Source organism: Amphiura filiformis, chromosome 1 (genome assembly GCF_039555335.1).
Source record: "Amphiura filiformis chromosome 1, Afil_fr2py, whole genome shotgun sequence".
NCBI lineage: Eukaryota > Metazoa > Echinodermata > Ophiuroidea > Amphilepidida > Amphiuridae > Amphiura > Amphiura filiformis.
In genome coordinates this window covers 80,161,651-80,182,087 of record NC_092628.1, presented here as the reverse complement: position 1 = coordinate 80,182,087, position 20,437 = coordinate 80,161,651, and the positions used below count along the sequence as shown (strand labels likewise).

Below are 20,437 nucleotides of genomic sequence, written 5' to 3'. Positions count from 1 at the left end.
TTGGTGAGGGTAGGGCCTATACCGCCCCATACTGGAAAAGAGTTTAGTCCGAAATATGCTAATTAGGTCATTAAAGGGGCATTACACGATTTTCAACAATTTCTAAAAATGCTGTTACGTCAACATCGTTTGTCGCATGGCTATGGTACTTGGTGAGGGGGAAGGCAGGTACCGGCCCCATACTGGAAAAGAGTTTCGTCCCGAAATATGCTAATTAGGTCATTAAAGGGGCATTACACGATTTTCAACAATTTCTAAAAAATGCTGTTCGTCTCGCATGGCTATGGTACTACTTGGTGAGGGAGAGGGCCTATAGGGCAATTAAGGGAAATTTGGGAAAAGTGGGGAACATGAGGGAAATTGGGGGGAATGGGGGAAATTAAGGGAAATTGAGGAAATTCAGGTGAATTAATTGATTTTGTGGGCAATTAAGGAAATTGAGGGAATTGGGGAAATTGAGGGGAATTAAGGAAAATTTGAGGAAATTGAGGAGAATTAAGGGAAATTGAGGGAAATTCAGGTGAATCAAGGGAAATTTGGGAAAATAGAGGGAATTTAAGGGAAATTTGGGAAAATGAGGGGAAATTGAGGGAGAATTGGGAACATTGAGGAAGTTAAGGAAATCGGTTTCGAACACTTTCGATGTCAAGGCGCTTTTTTCGAAAATCGTTTGGACATCAAAAGTGTCGAAATCGGTTTCGAACACTTTGATGTCAAGACGCTTTTTCCGAAAATCGTTTGGACATCAAAAGTGTCGAAATCGGTTTCGAACACTTTTGATGTCAAGACGCTTTTTCCGAAAATCGTTTGGACATCAAAAGTGTCGAAATCGGTTTCGAACACTTTTGATGTCAAGCCGCTTTTCCCGAAAATCGTTTGGACATCAAAAGTGTCCAGAATCGTGTCCGAACACTTTCGATGTCAAGACGCTTTTTCCCGAAAATTGTTTGGAAATCAAAAGTGTCCGAAATCGGTTTCGAACACTTTTGATGTCAGGACGCTTTTTCCGAAAATCGTTTGGACATCAAAAGTGTCCACAATTGGTTTCCGAACACAATTTTTCAAATTTTGATTTTTTTTTGGTGTGGATGGAAATACCCTTTCTGGCATTATTTTACAATGAGCGCCCTCAAAGGTTAAGCTCACAGAGGGGTTACAGGTCAAAATAGGGGTCAAACTTGAACCTGCTTCAAAGACACCAACACTGCAAAATTGAATTCCTTGTCCCGCAGCGACCGCTACGGATCCGACGGTACTTGTTTTATATAAAGTAGATTTTAGCACAAACTCTGGTTACAAAACGCAATATGTCAAACATCAACGGTGTTGGATATTGCATAAATGATGTAACTTCTGCATGACCATCCTGGAAATTGTTGTTAATTACTGGTATATGGTTTAATTATATTATGCAGAAATTGATACAAATATAGCCAGATTGACATTGTACTTGTTACTATAATAATTAGTGTTTGCAGGAATTGGAAGCAGACCGTTTAGTTCATTTCATTTTGTGCATGTCAAACTTGGACGTTCAAGATAACAAAAATGTTTTTTTTAAAGAGACAACATCTTTGTGCACATGATATGTTAAAAGTATGTTTTTTTGTCTCCTTAGAAATGTGTTCATTGTTTCCAAAGGTATATTTTAAAACTGGTCAACAACACTCACTTTTCGAACCAAATATTTCAGAGAAACCGTTCTCTGTCATCAGCGGTGTAATGCTGTTGGTAGACTGACTGATGATTCTCCAGTGTTTCTAGTAGATGTTGTTGACAATGTCCTTTTTGTCCTTTTCAGTTCAAAAAGTGAGTGTTGTTGACCAGTTTTAAAATATACCTTTGATGTCTATTCCCAACATGCATAAATCCCTTCATTCGCGTGTACATTGTTGATGTGTGGATATGCGAGTTATGAGATTGCCATATATTTCTTGACCCATGTTTGAAGTTATCTGCTACATGTATGTCCCACAAAAGTGTGTGTGTGTGTTGTAACTGTTGTTGTTTTGCTGCAGTGATCAGGGGGGCAATGTTTCAGGAAATTTACTGAATGCATGAAATAATAACTTTTCAGGATTTTTTTTCAATAAAGGCATTGAAAACATGAAATTCAGTTGTATGTCAGTTTTCAGTATTAAAATTGTAAGTTATTTTAGCAATATAATTTTACAATACAATTTATTTCTTGATATTAAAGAGGACCCTCTAGACGGATTTCTAGGAAAGAAAGAAACAAACCAATCCGTTACAATTACAGTGGAAATACATCCACACTCAACATCAACACAAAGGCAATTCTAAGTTAATTTTAGCAGCTACAACATAATTTTTTTCTAAAAAGGGAACCCCTAGACACTGGACCCCCTGCTGAATGGTTAGTCCCGGGGGTAGTAACAGGAGGGATTTTCAGGAAATTGACCAACAATTCTTGGTTTAATACGTAGGATCTCTTGATTGAGAGAATCTCTAAAATAAAATATAATCATGATATAATGTGGATGTTGCCAAGGCCAATTCAGTGGAAGAACATCCACACACTGTGGCATCGCACAACAGTACAAAGGCAATTCAAAAGCAGGAAATAATAGGAGGAAATAATAGGAATTATAGCAGCCTTTCTGGGTTGTTAAATTCACGGTACTTCTTATCAGCTGTGCATATGCTTATCTTAGATCAAGAAAATACTAATATTATTGTGCTTAGATCAAGAAAATATTAATATTATTGTGATGTTTTAAAATGCACTGGAATTGACCAATGAGGGCAGTGCATCCAAACGAGTAATTGAGTACAATGCCATTGTTGTAACGCATCAGTGGCCATGAATAGCTTAATCGTTGACCGTTGCAACAACCAATGAAAGCTGCACTTAAATGGAAAATGTGGTGATTAAAAGCTGCGTTTAGTGTGTATTATTTTAAAGACCCTCGCCAAAGATCAACCTTCTCATAACAATTTGTACATAAATACATGGGGTGTGGGGGTTTGTGTGTGTGTGCTGTATGCAGTATTACAGTAATCATGGTAATCATGGTATTGTGTGTTTTCCTTTAAAATAATTTTCTGTTTCTGTTTCTTTCTCCATTTGTGGTCAAATCCTTATACTTATTAATACTAGTAGTATTATTTGAAATTGGAATAATTTCTTGACATTACTGAAAAAAAATAAAGTTTAAATTGTAGTATATGTATGTCACAATTTGATCCTTAACCATACTCTCTGTAGATATGTGGTAACAGAGCTGTTACAAAGCGATCTACACAAGATCATCGTCTCCCCTCAGCCACTCAGCTCTGATCATGTCAAGGTCTTCCTCTACCAAATACTACGAGGTCAGTCAATTCAACACTCATTCATTTTCTTTGTATTAATGCAAAATGTGGCAGTTACGAAACTCATCTAGATTTTATGAACTCGCAAAGATAAAAATCACGGGATGATAAATTTAGGTTGTTGCATCAAGATATGCAGTACTAACACACATATATTATTATATAGCATACGACACATGTGTGCTGGAATTGGCTGTTAATTCAAAACTTAAGGTGGGGAAAAACTGGTCAAAAGAAACCACAGGTTTTTTATGCGAATGTATAGATCTTTTAACAGAAAACAAGGCAATGCAATTTGATATTATGCATAGGCCTGTGGTGGAGAATATGTGGGTTGTGCTAAAATACCCAAGTTATTTCATTATTATGTTTGATGAATCCAAGCGTTTGAAAATATTGGATCTAAAACAAAATTGGATGCTTTACACCCAATATTTCTTCGTCTTGGGACTCTACTACGTCTTTTCCAATATTTAAAAACTCATAGCTCGACCAATAAATATGGGCTCTATCGATTCAATTTGATCACACTAAGGTTTAAGGACGACTTTGTACCCATGATGCTCTAAATCCTCACATCTGCAGAACTTGATTGTCTTAATGTTTTAACCTTAAATGGCATAACAATGTGAAGTCAAACAGTTTTGAAGTACAATAGCAGGCTAGTGGGCATATATTGGTGGGAAAATATAATGCCTACATTCCAAATTGACCCACCAGAGCTGATGAAGTGGGACTTTTTCACACTCCAGCAAAAATCAACAGGAAGTCGAGCAGTTGTGCTAATGTTTTGTGTTTGTTTTTCCCTTTTGTTTGCTTCCTCAGGGCTGAAATACCTCCATGCTTCAGGCATTCTACACAGGGACATTAAGCCAGGCAATCTACTAGTCAATAGCAACTGTATATTAAAAGTAAGAACATGGTCAGAAAACCAGCTCAAGTTACTACCAGGGCCTATATATATGATTACCATAGCAACCTTTAGTGAATAGGAGGATATTTCCTTCAAATTGACAACCGCAAGTGGGTGGGGTGAATTTAGTGATTAGTGTAATTGTTATGGATGGTCTTCTTCGGCAAAAGTGTTGCAAAATATGTTAATTTTTGTTATTCCATCCAGCATTGAACAAATATTTATTATTATTTTTTCAACAATGAAATGTGGTCAAGGTAAGGGAGTGCCCATTGGGCTATTCCATTTAAAATCCTGTGGAAGATTTTGGAACATCTTTCCCAGAGGGAGTATGAATTTCAAATGGAATGAACACATTAGGCCATTTATTTGAATATCATACACCCTCTGAAAAAGATTCAACCTGAATCTTCCATTGAGGGAAGGTGAGTTGCAAATGGAGCTACTAATGTGTTAATTCCATTTGAAATTCATACTCCCCCTGTGGAAGATAAAATATCTTCCACAGGGGTTGTGTGGATTTCAAGTGGAATAGCCCATTTTCCCTCTTGTCCATCAATCTGCAGTTTCTCCATTGCAACATACATTATTTACTTATAATTAAGCAGCAAAGTTATAATGTTCAATTCTTCACCCACACGAATTTTTGGCCAATAATTCAGAAGTCAATATTTTTGACATGATTTCATCATGGTTGTGGACATGAACAAATCACCTTCATGTCTCGTGAAGACTTGTGTCTAGCATCTAGGTCTGCAGACTTCTATCTAATAATGACAAAATTAGATATGTTGAGCAGCGAGATGAATTAATAATGTTAGAACTCAATGTGGTGGAAAATTCAAATTGAATGAAAATGACTTTGCTAAGGTTATCAATTTGCAATAGGCAGTGGCTTACCTTCTGTACTGTTGTATAAATGTATGGGGCTAGTTGATGGATAGCTACAATATTAATCAAGTGTACTTGTAGTCAAAATGAAGAACACACATTTCTACATTTGTTTCTGATAACCTGATGGGGGCGGTCCAAGATTTGTATTTTTTTCTTTGCTAGGACTAGAACCTGTACCTCGTTTGTGAATTTTAACTGTGAAAGGTATTTTAAAGTATCTTTTCAGTTCAGATGCACACCTTCAGATAATTTTAAAGAATTGACCAAACATATTATCCCAAAACTTCTGTAGGTACTTCATTTTGGTAAAATCCATCCATGAATCATTTTCCAAGATGGACGTGTGTTATGAAAACAGTTATGATATTGATAAGTGACGTGTTTATGGAGAACAATGATTAATTTACATTGTACGTCACAGATAGTTGAATTGAAAGCTTCAACGAATTAGCTTGTGAAACCATATTAGCTTGCTTCTATTGTCTTGATGTGTATTTTTGCCGTCCGTGATGTGCACACTTCCAAACATGCGACACACTCACACACACACCCCCACTCGCGTAGGCGGGAAAACGTGGACCTCATTCTGCATATATGAATTAATACTATTTAACCGAGGCCTCACACACCTGTTCTTATTGACATACCATGGACCTCGCACACACACACCAGACCACTTACTATCCAACCGTGGCCCGTCCTATACCCCCATTGGTGGACCCATTTTAAATGCATTTTCATGTTATTTGCGATGTCCTGGTTATATCTAATCGACCGAGGACGTCCACTGTGGGAGGTGTGTCCTCATTTGTCATGTGTGTATCCTTATGTAGGTCCTCGTTTGCCTGGTGATGTAAACGCAACCCCATATGTAAGCACTGTCAAACAAGAATGTCAACCCACCCTATTGAGATTTTACTATCCAACTGCAGACATATGGGTTTCTTTTCTTTTTTCGTCTTAATTTGGAAGTGATTGCATTTTTACTTCCAAGTGTGTTCTGACCCTACAGTGATTACTGCAGTTAATGGCTTCTTTTGCCATTTTAGATCTAGTAATCAGGCATGAGAATTTTCAGTTTTAAAACTGAATTTAGATTTTTTTTAAGTCAAAATTTCCGTAACCTTATTTAATTTCAACTTGTTTTTGGTAGTTTTTGCAGACTTTCACACACATTTTCAGTTTTTTTTAGGAAAGTGCAGTCTCATGCCTGAGTGAGTAATAATGTTGACATCCACAGTTCAAGATTGCATGTCCTTGTTTGCCTTAGTTTACAAATGCACACAAACACACACATACGCCCCCACCCCACCAACACACACAAACTTTATTCTTGTGTATGTTCTAATCTGTATAATTTCCAAATTTGCAATAGATTTGTGACTTTGGTCTTGCCCGAGTAGAGGAACCCGACACAAGTAAACACATGACCCAAGAAGTCGTTACGCAGTACTACAGAGCACCGGAGATCTTGGTTGGTAGCAAACATTATTCTTCAGCCGTCGATGTCTGGTCGGTGGGCTGCATCTTCGCTGAACTACTAGGGAGGAGGATTCTATTCCAAGCACAAAGTCCTGTAACACAGGTGAGAAGATGGTTGCATTCATTTAACCTTGATCAAGGGGAATGAGTCGCATGTCTGCAATTTTCAATGAAAAGTTTTTTACATATTTTCTGGCAGCAAACCCCATCAAAATCGGACGTCTTGTTAACAAGTTATGAACAATTTATCAATGGCTGAAAACAATATAAAACAAAGAATTTGAACACTGTTTTTACCAGTACCTCAGAAACAATATTAGCGACATCCGACTCATTCCCCTTGATCATGTCACATTTAACAACATTAATAGTAAACAAATGAGAAGAACTTGCTCAAGTTTTAAAAAAATAGTGTGTCTTGTGAGTAATGTTTGTGGAACCAGAGCCCCGTTTGAGAAAGCTTTACAATTTATTTACCACACATAATCCTCAATTAAATCAATCGTAAGATCGATCGCAAGTCTGTGAAACAGGCCTAGTTTTTGCACAATTCCAACACATTTCATGTGCAAAGGTCAATACAAAATACATGTAGACATGTTCGATCTTTTAATTGCACTCGGCAATTAATTTCACGTTTTATTGAAAAGTGTGTCTATAATCAGGTTATCTACCATTCATCATCGTTGGGGTATTATCATTATCTCGTCTTACTGATAATCAATCATTCCAATATTGTACCCAATCTAAAAATGGTTTCTTGCCTACACACGTTACCATGGTAACCATGTAACATTCACAATGTGGTTCAAGGCTGCGACGATGTCTGCCTTTGTCTTCGTGATTAATTTTGCATAAAATGTCTCATGCGTGGAATTCATTTTTTGGAGATTCAAAATGCTTTTGTAACAATGTTGAATACAGTAAAGGATTAGTTGAGAGCAGGGTTTCATAGCTAGCCCAAGTTGAGTACCTGTTAATTTTATTATCCAGTTAGAAAACTGGTTCGGGGCACAATCTTTTTAGAGAACGAGAGGGATTGGGGAATAGGCTAGGGCTTTCATCGCCCCTAACAATTTTTTTTTTTTATTGCCGGATGAACAGCGTCCATTAACAAAAAATGCCGGACAGCCAAAAGAAAAAAGAAAAAAGATGAAAAATTGCATGTTTTTGGTCCATTTTCCCTCAAATTGCAAAAATATTAAAATTTGACTTTTTTTTTATTACCAGTTAGTACGGACTATAAGGATAATTAAGATTTACATTTGGCAAAACAGTATAATGGAGAAATTTTTTTCCATGGGTGTGTGCTGTTGTTAGGGTTGCAAATAATGGTTGCATTGTTGAACACACCTTACAAGATATGGTCAGCAATGGGCTTGATAATATGCATCATTTTTGGAGGGGTTCTAATACTCTAAAAAGCCTTTTCTGAGCCCCTGCTCTGAACCTTTGTCACAAATAAACTTGTTGATATGATACGGACACTGGAAAATATTTGTTAAAAAATCGAAGTCTCTCCGTGTAAAGTGATGTGTTTGATGGGTATACATAAAAAATAAGCAAATCAAATCAGTGTTACACAAACAGTGAATAAAAAATAACTGGTCGATTTCAGTGGATTATGTGGAGTAAACTGATTAGGTGCAAAATTATTGTAAGGTCTTCTGAGACGGCAACATCAGGGTTTGCTGTGTGTGAGACGTATGTGTGTATGAAAAATGCTCTCATTTACAGAATTGTGCAACCATAGGCTAATATTTTACCGTAGTAAACTCTATCCTGCGTGCAGAGTTCATCTAGCCTCTCACTGTCTTTCGCAGTACTGCTATTTCTGAGAAGTTGCTTACACATAGTGGGACCCTTGATGCGTTAATATTTCTCACTTATCAATAAAATTAGTTTGAAATCTCCAAGAATCTGGGAAATTACTATAGAGTATGAAATAGATAAAATTTTTGCACTGTTCTACCATTTGTAGTTGCTAATATTGTGATTGTAACTTTTGTTTCATTTATCAAATCAAAAGTCCTGACATATATAATTTGTTTTTACAAATATGAAAGAAGACAGAACAGGAAGATTTGCTTGACACATTTATCTTCAGTGTGAGCATAGTGTGTGGTAGTCAGCACTGTAGTATTGCAGATGATGCTAGTAGTATTATGTTTATTATGTACAGCATGAGATACAAATCCATTATGGATGCATACATTTGTGAAGGTATAGAATAAACTGATAAAATAAGAGTAAATCAATTTTTGGGTTGACCACCTATTATTGCGCGAGTCCTTGAATTTGATACTTACTTAGTATTAGTAAACTGTCAGTCATTACTTCAACGTACATTGAGAGGAAAAAACAGACTTTTGAGAGCAAAGTGAGAATTAACATTTTACAGACCATAATAAATTCTTGATCTATCAAATAATGGAATGTTTGACTGCGGTCACAAATATCAATTGAAAACCTAAAATTTTTTGCGAGTAAGTACCAATGTACAATTTGCCTTTTTTTGGTGACAATTTTATTTGCGAGCAGATTTATAGATTAAAAAAATTTGTTGCACCAATACACCAATATTTAAGCTTCACACAGTTATGACATTTTAATGAATTTGCTTTCAATTCAAACTAAAAAAAGAAGCAAAATCAAATGACTTTAGAGCCTGTAAATTATAAAGACATTACCGAGTGATAGATAATTGTTGTATAGCTGAGCAGTAGTGCTCTAAATAGCTAGCCTAGTAGCAATAGCTGCCTGCACAGTCCATATTCATTGCTCCAGCTCTTATTAGAGACAGGTGGGGTGGATGTACAGTATACAAGCTATATAGAGAACACAAATATTTCTATGGTGAAAAAATTTACATGTTAAATAGATGGGTTACTGATCTATTATATATATTGCCCAATTTGAATATTTAACTGATTTTTTTTCGGGCAAGGTAAATGAATTGTTAATGTTAAGCATTGGGCAAATATGTGGTACTAGACTCACTGGATTTAACAATTGTGCAATGCATGCAAATATTTTGCGCTTTGCAGCATGTATTCAATGCACAAACCTGTCTGCACCGACTGCCGTTATTAAACAAGATGCGCATTGCTAATGATAAATAAGAAGAATCTGCCCGTCCTGGATATTCAAAGAAAGAGAAGTAGGGAGAAAATATGTTGTAACATCGTCTTGAGGTCCCCTCCTCGCAATATGCAGCAAATTTGCAAAGTATCGGTGTTTATTTATGGTAATATGAATGAGACATACACTGAAATGAGGTGTGTGAGATAGGGCAGATGAATCGTTCTAGTGCAGTGGGTCTTCGAGCTAGTCATGATGAACTAACGCAGCTAGCTCGTTATTCAAGTGCTGCCAGTCTCTGTCACGGTGACGTGATCAAGGAAAAGGCTCTTTGCAGCGGACGAGTCATCCTGCGCGCTTTAATTTGAATAATGGCAGGACATTTTTGATGCTAGATGATGAATATATAAAAGCAGCATCTGAAAATGAAGTGGTTGAGTTGTATAATTTGGGAGTTGAGATATTCTGTGATCAAAATTTCAAAAAAGATGCAATATAAAATTTGCCTCTGAGATAGAGGATTTTGGAAAGAGTGCCTGCGTAGCTCGGTAAGTATGGAGTTGGAAATTTGCTAAAATGCATGGAATAGGTCAATTTTGCAATGGAATGATGGTGATAATAAATCACAAGTAGTTAAGTGTCAAAGAAGCAGTTAAATCAGAATATGTATCAATTACATTTATATTGTGCTGTCAGCTCAATGGTCTTGCACCCACAGGCTGTAAATCAGTTCTAAATGATGTGTCATATTCAGATCAGATCCATTGTAGCCTCAGTTCATTCCCCATGCAGATTTTTTGTAGTTTAATATCAATTGCTGCAATTTGCTCTACATCAGGTTATTTGCTAGCCACTCGTCCACCCATCTTTTTGGACAGGCTCCTGCGACAGACAAACTTTATGCCTTTGGAATATGCTAAATTCTTAAAATAATGCATGAATAAGTTATGTGAACCAAAACCAACAATAAATCAAGGCTCTTGACAATAACTGTTTGAATTGACTCAACCTTCTGAATGGGCAAAGGTCTGGTTTTTTATTTCAGAATCAAATTTTGGACAGGGCAGTCTTGGTGAAAATGATAGGCACTTCTCAAATCCTAGCCAAGACCCTGCTCTACATGTAGTAATAAGTTTACATTGTGTGGGCTTTAAAAGTGGTGAAAATAATGCTAAAATGTATGGCTTGTATGCAAAAAGTTATGATGCAGAAAGATTGTTTGAATATAATAAAATAGAAATTACATTTTCCACCAATATCATTTTGTGAAAAGCATCAGAATAAAGTTGAAGTACATTGTAGCACAATTTCACTTTTTTGGTCATGAACCGGACACATGCACGGCACTGTAGAGTTAATAAGAAACTGTTGAGATTTCAAAATAAGAAATATCGTCTGGCTAAAGTTATAATATAAAAACAAAATAACAGGGAGAATTAATCATTGTGTTTATGCTCCGAGGGCCAAAATGTGGTGTGGTGACATAGTTTAATGGCATCTGCAGGTGAAAATATAATCACTAATTTTTCATGTTGACAGCGTTTATCTGCCAACTGATAACAATGATGCGTTTGTCCTAAAGTACACCAACAGTGCACTTTTAAAGAACTTGATTATTTCTCCCCTGTGTACATTGCAGTAAATGTTTAATCAAAGAAACATTAAAATATATGGATCATGTAATGAGTGGCTGTGAAATCTTACAATTGAGTAACAGTACTGGGGAATCACTAGGATCCACAACATGCTCATCTATCAGGGGCACAGTTCTTAAACCCCAATACATTCATTGAATGACCTTTGAAGATTTGGGTACAAAACTCATACTCTGCAACTTGAGGTCAAATTTTGCACTATGATTATGTAATTGAGGTTATTGGACTATGCCATAGGGATGAGGCTATTGTGGTAAATAGTGAATACGTTGAAGTGAGAACATGGAAAGTGGAGTAACAAAGTAGTTTTCAAATTCTGGCCATGTAGCCTCCATGTTGAATCATCTTCCTGCTACTAGCCAGGGTCTTTCCTTGGGGATATTGATGCCGCTGATACCAAACATTCATTATCCCAAATGCATGGTTTCACATATTGTAGTTAGTGTACTGTCCGAGCCAATTTGAAGCATAGTACCAGAATGGGAGAGGTAGGGAGTGTGGCCTGGGAGTATTTTGGTAGTCTGTGTGACGATAGTCTATGCAATTAGCATATATAGGGTGCAGTACTTGAAATTGTAGGATTGCTTTCAGCTGTGTGGGAGACTGGTTGATAAATAAGGGGTCTGATCAGCTGTGACTTATTCCCATTATGTACGTGTAGAATATTATTCTCTTATGTGTCCAACTGACTTGTCCCATTTAAGGTGAGATTTCATACCATGGAAGACATTAATTTATGTCAAACCTTTCTCGGAAATTTGGTCATTTACAACTGCAGACTCGATCAAAAATAAAAGATTACTGATGGAGTGAGAGCGACTGGACATAAATATTTACAATGTATGGAAGTCTAACTGAGAAATCTCACTGTTAAATAAATTGGCAGTAGATAGTGTCTGACACAGCAGTATTTTATGCAAAGGGAAAAGGCAGACTAAGACATTGAAATGTCATTGAAATAATAAGCTATTTTGGGTGTTTTTAGCCATCACTTAGCTTGCATTAATTAGCACTGTCAAAAGATGACAATCTTATTGAGTTCCAGGGAGAATAATCAAGAGTTTGAGACTACTCTGGATCTGACATGCTTAAGTGACTTGTAAGGAGGTGCAATAGCTCAAAAATCCAATCACCATGGCACCTAAGTTTATTTTCTAAAAATATTTTAGACTTGTTACTTACAAATTGAGATTCAGTTCAAAGATTTTTAGTTTCTAGTTCCTTTTGGATTCTTTGTAATTTAGAAATATATTGCTGATATCAAAATATATTTGAAAAACACCTTCGATTTGTTTGAATTTGGATATGTGCAGTGTACCAAATCTCCTGCTCATTTTTGTCTCGTTGCAGGTTCATGTAAATTTGGTGGGAATGACCGCCGTAGTGTGACAAAAAATGTCAAGGTCATTTTGGGGTCATTTGGAGTCAAATCACTAAAAATTGTTGCAGATTCATTTACTTCTGCCAAAAGTTATCATGAAAGCAGGTGGTCGCGAAAGCAGGCAGTCGCGAAAGCAGACGAGACTTGCGGTTCGAGAACCGCCTTATGTCGGAACATATTGCATTCTAATATGTGACCCATCCACCACAAAGGGGCTGCAATGTCAGCAGAACTAGTTCTGAGATACACAGGTTCTAATTGGTAATCAATTGCGGGAACCTGTTTAGGTTCTCGCAAAGGGCTTTTGCGAGAACCTTTGGTTCTCATCAAAACCAGGCTTTCGATTCCCGCAAAATATTGAGAAAAATAGGCAAATTCATAAGGCTGTCACCACCTTCCCCTCATGTACCTGGCCAAAATTTGTTTTTACTGACAGACAATGCATGTCACTTTTAGTACTACCGTTTCATGACAATGCTCAAACTTAAAATTAGTTCTAAATCCATGGGTTTCCATTCGTGATAGTACAATGAATTGATAGCTAAAATGAAGAAAACTTTCCCAACATTTCAGAATTGTATTTTTGGATTAATAAGATTATAAAATCATATTTCCGTTTGCAAGTAAAGGAAGGTAAAATGTAACACAACATGCGATCTGAGACTTGGAAGCTTACGAGAACCCGGCGAGAACACTCGGGAGAACCGGTTCTCAGATTCTCATCGGATTTGAATCCCTGAGATATATGGTCCATTGAACTTTTCAATGAACAATAAAAAACAAAGGATTTCTTTTGAAACCACTTTATTTATTTTTTATTGCCTTCCTAATAAGCAATATATGGACATGCAATTTATCATTGTAAAGGTTACTTTGAGAAGAATTTTCCTTAATAATATCTCAAAAAATGAAAATGCCGACTTGACAGACCATTTGCGATGGACGATCACGTATATATTGGGAATTAATGTTGGTTTCAAGGAAAATGTGACATTTGAAAAAAATCAAGCTTTTGGGTGGAAAGAATTATATTTTGTCTCACCTGGACCCATCTTGTACACTTTAATAGTTGAGGAATTAATCTTTTGGGTCAAATAAGATGAAAGTTTCTGTGTATGCACAATCATGTACATTTGTAAGTGTTTGACTATTTGTAGGAAAAGTTGTATAAAATCTGCTTGTGTACATCTTACAAAACTTACACATTTAATGTTAGCTTTGGACATTTAATTATTTTCTTTATTTTCCACCCAACTTAACATGGGTGAAAAATAAAGAAATTAATTAAATATCTAAAGCTAACGCTAAATACGGCGCCTCCGCCTAATGATTTAAAATGTTACTGTAGAAGTAACCTATATTCAAACTCAACATGATGTATGTATAATTTCAGGCTCGTAAGATAAACCACTGATTTAATGTTTCCATACACAGGTTAATAATCTGTTAGAACTACCTGCTACAAACACTTAGTTATCTAAATAGGGAAGTTCCCTATCCTAAACATATCTGAGGGAAGGTAGTTCATAGCCCCTTTGATTGCTCTTTTCCTTCATATCTTGGCAGCTCGGCAAAAGTTGTATATATTATCCTTTATTTTACATTTAAAATGAGTGTGGTCACCACCTATTGCTCTTCAGACACTATGAACCACAATGGCCTCATCCCAATGGCATAGTTCAATAACCTCAATTAAATAACCAGTGCAAAATTTGACCTCAAGTTGCAGAGTATGAGTTTTTGTACCCAAATTTACAAAGGTCATTCAATAAATGTATGAATGTACTGGGAGGGTTAAAGAACTTTGCCCCTAATAGATGAGTATGTTGTGGATCCTAGTGAAACAGACCTGGCAATATAAGTCATGTTGCAGGCATTTGCAAATGTGTGGTGCTCAATATATTCAAAGTTTAGCGCACAACTGTGAGTGATGCATCTTTAATAACATTCTGCAAAACATATATCCGTAGCAATACTGCGCTATCCAGGAAGTAATCTTGTGCCCGATTCATACACACACTTCACAGTGCTACAGTATCTCAATCACTTGCTGCAGTATAAATCTAGTTTTGAAAAAGTGTCCAGATGAAAACATTTATATTCATGTATCTGTATTGCATAAAATTGACAGCATAATATGTGCGACATCATCACAAACAAGACAACTTGATATTATTAGCCTCAATAGGTCAATAAACAAGGTTGTTGATAATTATGATGAGATTGTTTAATAGCTTGTCACAGAGGAAGTGCCTCGTCAACTCTAATGAGTGTCGCCCCGGTTCCCTGCACATTGTATGTTTTCTCCCTTGATTTGTTTTATCTATTGTCATTAATACCATATTCTACCTTTAAATAGTAACATTCCCAAATTAGTGCCTCACTGAGATTTGAAGTTTAAACTTGCACTTGTTTAAGGTTGGTTTTATTGACTTAACCCTGGAATTATGGAAACTTTTGGGCCTTGTAACCGCTAAATTGTTGGTTGTAAGTATATAAAAGTATACATATTTAGAATGGCAAAGACTTGCAAATTTGGGCAAAAATGCTCAGTTTTGGGAAAAAAAAACCCTCTTTATTTGACCCAAATTTTTCAGGCAACATAACAAAAAAAATTCTTCAGGAATTTTTTAAAGTGCTCCTTCTGTATATCTTTAATTGAGTCAAATCTTGTGATTTGTGGCAAATTCATAATTTGTCACAAAACTTGTCAAAAAAAACAAAATCTTGCGTCATTAAGTTTCATTGACAGCAACATTTATTCTACAGCTATTATTTCTTTTTTAAATATTGGATTGTAGCATTATTTGCATGGATAATATCCAATGTGAATTCCATAACATAAATACAAGGGCCCCCCCCCCCCCTTGAATTATATACAAAAGCACCACATGGCTCTAATTAGGTGTATATGGTACTTATTTAGGTCAATTAGTATAGTAACCCAATTTCAAGAGCATTTTTATTGAGAACTAACTTGCAAGTTTGCAAAATTTAAATTGGCATTTGCCGCTGATATTTGAGCTCTCTTGCAGAGATATTAAATTTGCAAGGGGTTGGGCTTGCTCAAATTTTAGTGTGCAAATAGTTGGAATTTTCAAATACATAAAAATAATTTCCTGTCAAAATCTGGTGATAAACAGTACATGCTGCAACATGTATGCTAGAGAAATTGTGTAGATAATTCATTGATGAGATGAATTGTAACTACTATAACTATGTACATGTAGTACCCATGGTGAAGTAGGCTTGTGTGGGGTAATTTAGAACATGGAAAATGGAAAGTAGAGCATGGTTATGTGCCAAATAAGGTAAAAAATTGAGTTTATGATGGGATTAGCGTCATAGTTTATACACATGAGACATGGTTTTGGAACTTTTTAGTTATTGCCAGGCTAATTGAGCATCTATTTTACATGTACGCATCTGTTGTTTTTCTATACAGAAATATGTCTTTAATGATGTGATGGAAAAGGTGAAATGTTACCCAGAAATATTCAATGTGCAAATATTTGTTTTGTTTTCTGTCTACAGCTCAACCTTATAACAGACCTACTAGGGACACCCAGTTTGGATGATATGAAGTATGCTTGCGATGGTGCTCGAGCTCACTTACTACGCTCACCTCACAAACCGGTAGGTTTATTAGACAACAATAGATTGGTGATTTGATTATTGGGTTTCGAATTCCAGGGTGAATTGATTTTGGATAGATCTTCAGGATGAAGTATTTAATTGCTGGATGAGGTTTTGCAATGATATGTGTGATACAAATTGCAGGTGTCAAATAAGTACCAAATTGGACTTAATTATGGCGGGAAATCACATCTTAAATCATACAGCGATTACAAACTGATGCATCAATGCAGTTAAGTGGTGTCATACAATAAACAGACGATATATTATGTCATGTGTTTTTGTGCTGTACAGAGCATACATACATAGCAACAGCACTGACCACATAAAAATTTCACTCTTATTTATTTTTTGATGCCCTCTTTCTTTATTTAAAAAAATATTTTTTGTTTGTTTTGAAATTTGTGATATTGAGCATTTACATTTACTCACTGTGTTTTTGCAACCCCTTGAATTGTGAATAGTGGGAAAAAATGCTGTGAAAACTTGCACTTTTATAGTTAACCTGTTTAAGAGAATTGTCTTTAATGTTAAAAATAGATCTTTTTCAAACCAAATTGTACCATGAAGATTTAACAAACCAGGTAGCAGATATTTTGCCATAAGTATCACACAATTGGTAGACTTGTTAGGAACATGAAATTTAAGAGTATGTGAATCATGTCAACTCATCTAAAATTAGCAAGTTCTAATGCGTAACGGTATTCATAGATCCTTAAGCTTACTCGTGGAAAGGTTATTCAAAACAATGTCTCGTTCATGAATTAAGCTACTGAATTACCCGTGACAATTGTGGCTCAATTTATGAGTCATTATGTCATGAATTCAATTGAAATCAATAATGGTGCATCTATTCTATGTAACCGGACATCTCGGTGCGATACGCAGAATTCTGATTAGGTCCACACAGGAGCATATTTGAGCAAGAAAGGCATTATTTTGAAGCTAATACCCAATACTTTATAAGTTCAGCAAACTACATGAATGGGGCCTGGGGAGTACTCAAGTTTGGATTGGGGTGTGCCACTGAGAATTTGAAGTGGACCGATCAATAGACTAATTTTTCAAGAAATTTGGACCCATCGATATACCAAAATGCAAATTTTTTGGTCAAATGGAACACAAATTGTCTTAATTTTTTTTTTTTTTCCCCCCAAATTTTGGGAAAATTTCAAAAATTTTGGCTACAGTGAGGCAAAATTGGGCTGTTTTTGGAGAAAAATATTTTTTGAAAAAATGGACCCATCTATGACCTACAAAAAGGGGTCAGTGATATACCAAAAGGCTAAAAATGTTACCCATGTTTGCGGTACATACCTGTATGGCTATTTCTACAAGTAGTGATTAAATGCGTAAGTGATATATCATTTTCTCATTTTAACCAACATAAGCAGCTACTGTTACTGTCCCTTCATCATTCAGGACATGATTTATACATCAAGCTTCTCATTCACATCTCTTAAATTTCTGTTCAAATATCTGCAATTTTTAGCTACTGGGTGAAAAAGTATAGTTTAAAATGAGGATTGAGATTAGTGCCAATGACCAGTGTTCCTAATCACATAGCCATATAATGTAATCTGTAATTGTTTTTTGTCACAGCCCTGTCTATCAGCACTTTATAGCCTCTCCAATCAAGCTACGCATGAAGCCATACATCTCCTGAGCAGAATGCTCGTCTTCAACCCCGACAAACGCATATCATGTACAGACGCCCTTGCTCACCCCTACCTAGATGAGGGTAGGCTCAGATATCACACATGTATGTGCCAGTGCTGTCACAACACACCAGCAGGAAGACACTACACGTCTGATTTTGAACCTGTTGCCCCGCAGAGGTTTGACTCGTCATTTGAAGATGGACTTACTTCTGTACATGAGGTCAAAGGTGAGTGCTTCTCGTTAATGGAAACCCCTTTGTTGTGAACTTTGGTGGTAATTATGCAAATTTAAACATGATAATTTCATTAGAAAAAGGTGTTTAAAGATAATGCTGATTGTGTAGGCGCATATTTATGATCCTTTATCATGCAATACTCAAATGTATTAGTTAAATGTATCACTATAATATAAAATGAAGATGTAACATTTCCTGGAAATCATATCTGATTTACAGGGGGTAATTATGTGATACTTGCCATGATTAAAAAGCAATTATGCAGTAATTATTCATGTTAATGTTTATTTAGCAAATAATAAGTGGGAATCCATTTCTTGATTAGATTGAACACGACTCTCTCTACAAATCAAAACTTCAAGTCAGTTTTAATGCATGATGCATAGCAGTGATGCAAAGCAGTGATCAAATAATGGAAATGCACTTTGCTCTTTTACTCTTTAGGATTATAATCCAGAATGTAGCTCACATCCAAGATAATTCATGATCATATAGGGATAACGTGTATATTAAAGTCGTAGCTGGTTGAGTGTGCTCTATAAGCTTTTCAGTCCATGTGATCAATTTTTATAATGGAATTAATACTGGCTGCAATGTTCTCATTCAGCAATGTATGTGCAGGGGTATGAATGTGTGTGATTCTTAAGGATTTTACATGATTTCAGTATTTTTTTGTGGCTAAAATGTATGCAATTTCATTGATTTTTAGGCCATTTTGGGGTATTTTAGCCCAATTTCACGCTGTTTTTCAGGATTTTTTACTACTTTCAGGATATTTCACAAGTTGAATCAAACCCTTGAATTATGTGAGCAATATTTTGACCAAATTAAGGTATCCACACATGTTATTTTACTTTAAAAATTTAATCTTATTTGTAAAGTTTAATATTCCACCTGAACTCAAAAATAAAATTTAAAAATATCCTCACTTTGGGTCACTGTATGTGGTTGCCTGTTATAGAAAAAGACCAGTGTAAAAAGTCATTCAACATTATTTTCATCTCAGCAGCATAGAAATGTGGTAATGCTGAACCCGGCTTGTGGTCCTTCCAATTCTGATTATATAGATATGTGTATAGGTTACTATGAGATGCATTACCGGTATGCTATTATTATACAGGTGTAATGACTGTGTCTCTCATATAATACTCTAAAAATGGACTTATTTTTTGCAAGCAATTTCAGTTTGCACATTTTTGTGTTAGACTCGACTGGCTGCAGTTAAATTTGTAATGAACATATTATTACTTCAGGCTTAATAATGAACCAACAAAATTCACACACACAAATTATGCTGAACAGATTAGCACTTTATCCAAATTGAAAAAAATGCTAGCGTGAAAATAGCGTGGTTGACCAGAGTCTGATGTCTAGCACAGACAGCCAGGGTTGCTCAAAATTTTCAGGCCAAATCGGGGTCAAAATAATAAAAAAGTCCTCAATTTTCTCTTAACCATTGGTTTCTGTGGGACTGGTAACTATCAGAAGTCGAGGAGCCAATGTTGAAAAAGTCGCCAAATTTTTTTCCTTAACCATTGGTTTCTATGGGACAGGACATGTTCAAAAGTCACCCAATTGGGCTGCTAAATCGTGGGTTTGGCAACCCTGCTGACAGCTAGAAGCAGGCTAGCAGGTACTAGTGGTATTTATAAGACAAGCTTCTCCTTGAACCTTTATTCATTATATTGCTTAAGATTAGATCCATGAAACTGGTAATAGTGGCAGATGTTTTAAGTCTGATATAATTGAAATACTTAATTATCCTGATCTATTTTTTTTTTTTGTTGCTTTCTCTCTCTACAGAGGCTCTACATAAGTTTATAACGGAGAGACACGAGGGTAACAGTGTACCGCTGTGTATCAATCCCCAGTCAGCGGCCTTCAAGAGCTTTGCAAGGTAAGACTATTTACTACTATGAGAACAAAGCAACTTGTCTGAAGAAGCCATCCTGCTTCTAGTTATACTAGATCACTCCAACATGGATTGTGCGAACGAAAAACAATCAGTTGCATTAAAAGGGACTGGCAGAGATAATGATAATAATTAATATTGATTTATTCATTTGTTCTGCACCTGAAACAACCTGAGGGGCTTATTTACATACATAAATAATGCAAAAGCAGTTATTTAGATTTTTTTAAACAAGAGTTAAGATGGCAAA

At 35.9% G+C, this 20,437-nt stretch overlaps 1 protein-coding gene across 2 annotated transcripts in view; it reads left to right on the top strand.

The window, feature by feature from the left end:
• Window positions 1–20,437, top strand: part of LOC140154318 (serine/threonine-protein kinase NLK-like) — a 43,164-nt gene that overhangs the window by 19,513 nt on the left and 3,214 nt on the right. For both annotated transcript variants that reach the window (XM_072176901.1, XM_072176893.1), the window contains exons 4-9: window positions 3,230–3,336; window positions 4,162–4,247; window positions 6,519–6,728; window positions 16,277–16,378; window positions 17,981–18,266; window positions 20,079–20,172. In XM_072176901.1, coding sequence (XP_072033002.1) covers window positions 3,230–3,336; window positions 4,162–4,247; window positions 6,519–6,728; window positions 16,277–16,378; window positions 17,981–18,266; window positions 20,079–20,172 — 885 coding nt within the window. The remainder of the gene's footprint in view (window positions 1–3,229; window positions 3,337–4,161; window positions 4,248–6,518; window positions 6,729–16,276; window positions 16,379–17,980; window positions 18,267–20,078; window positions 20,173–20,437) is intronic.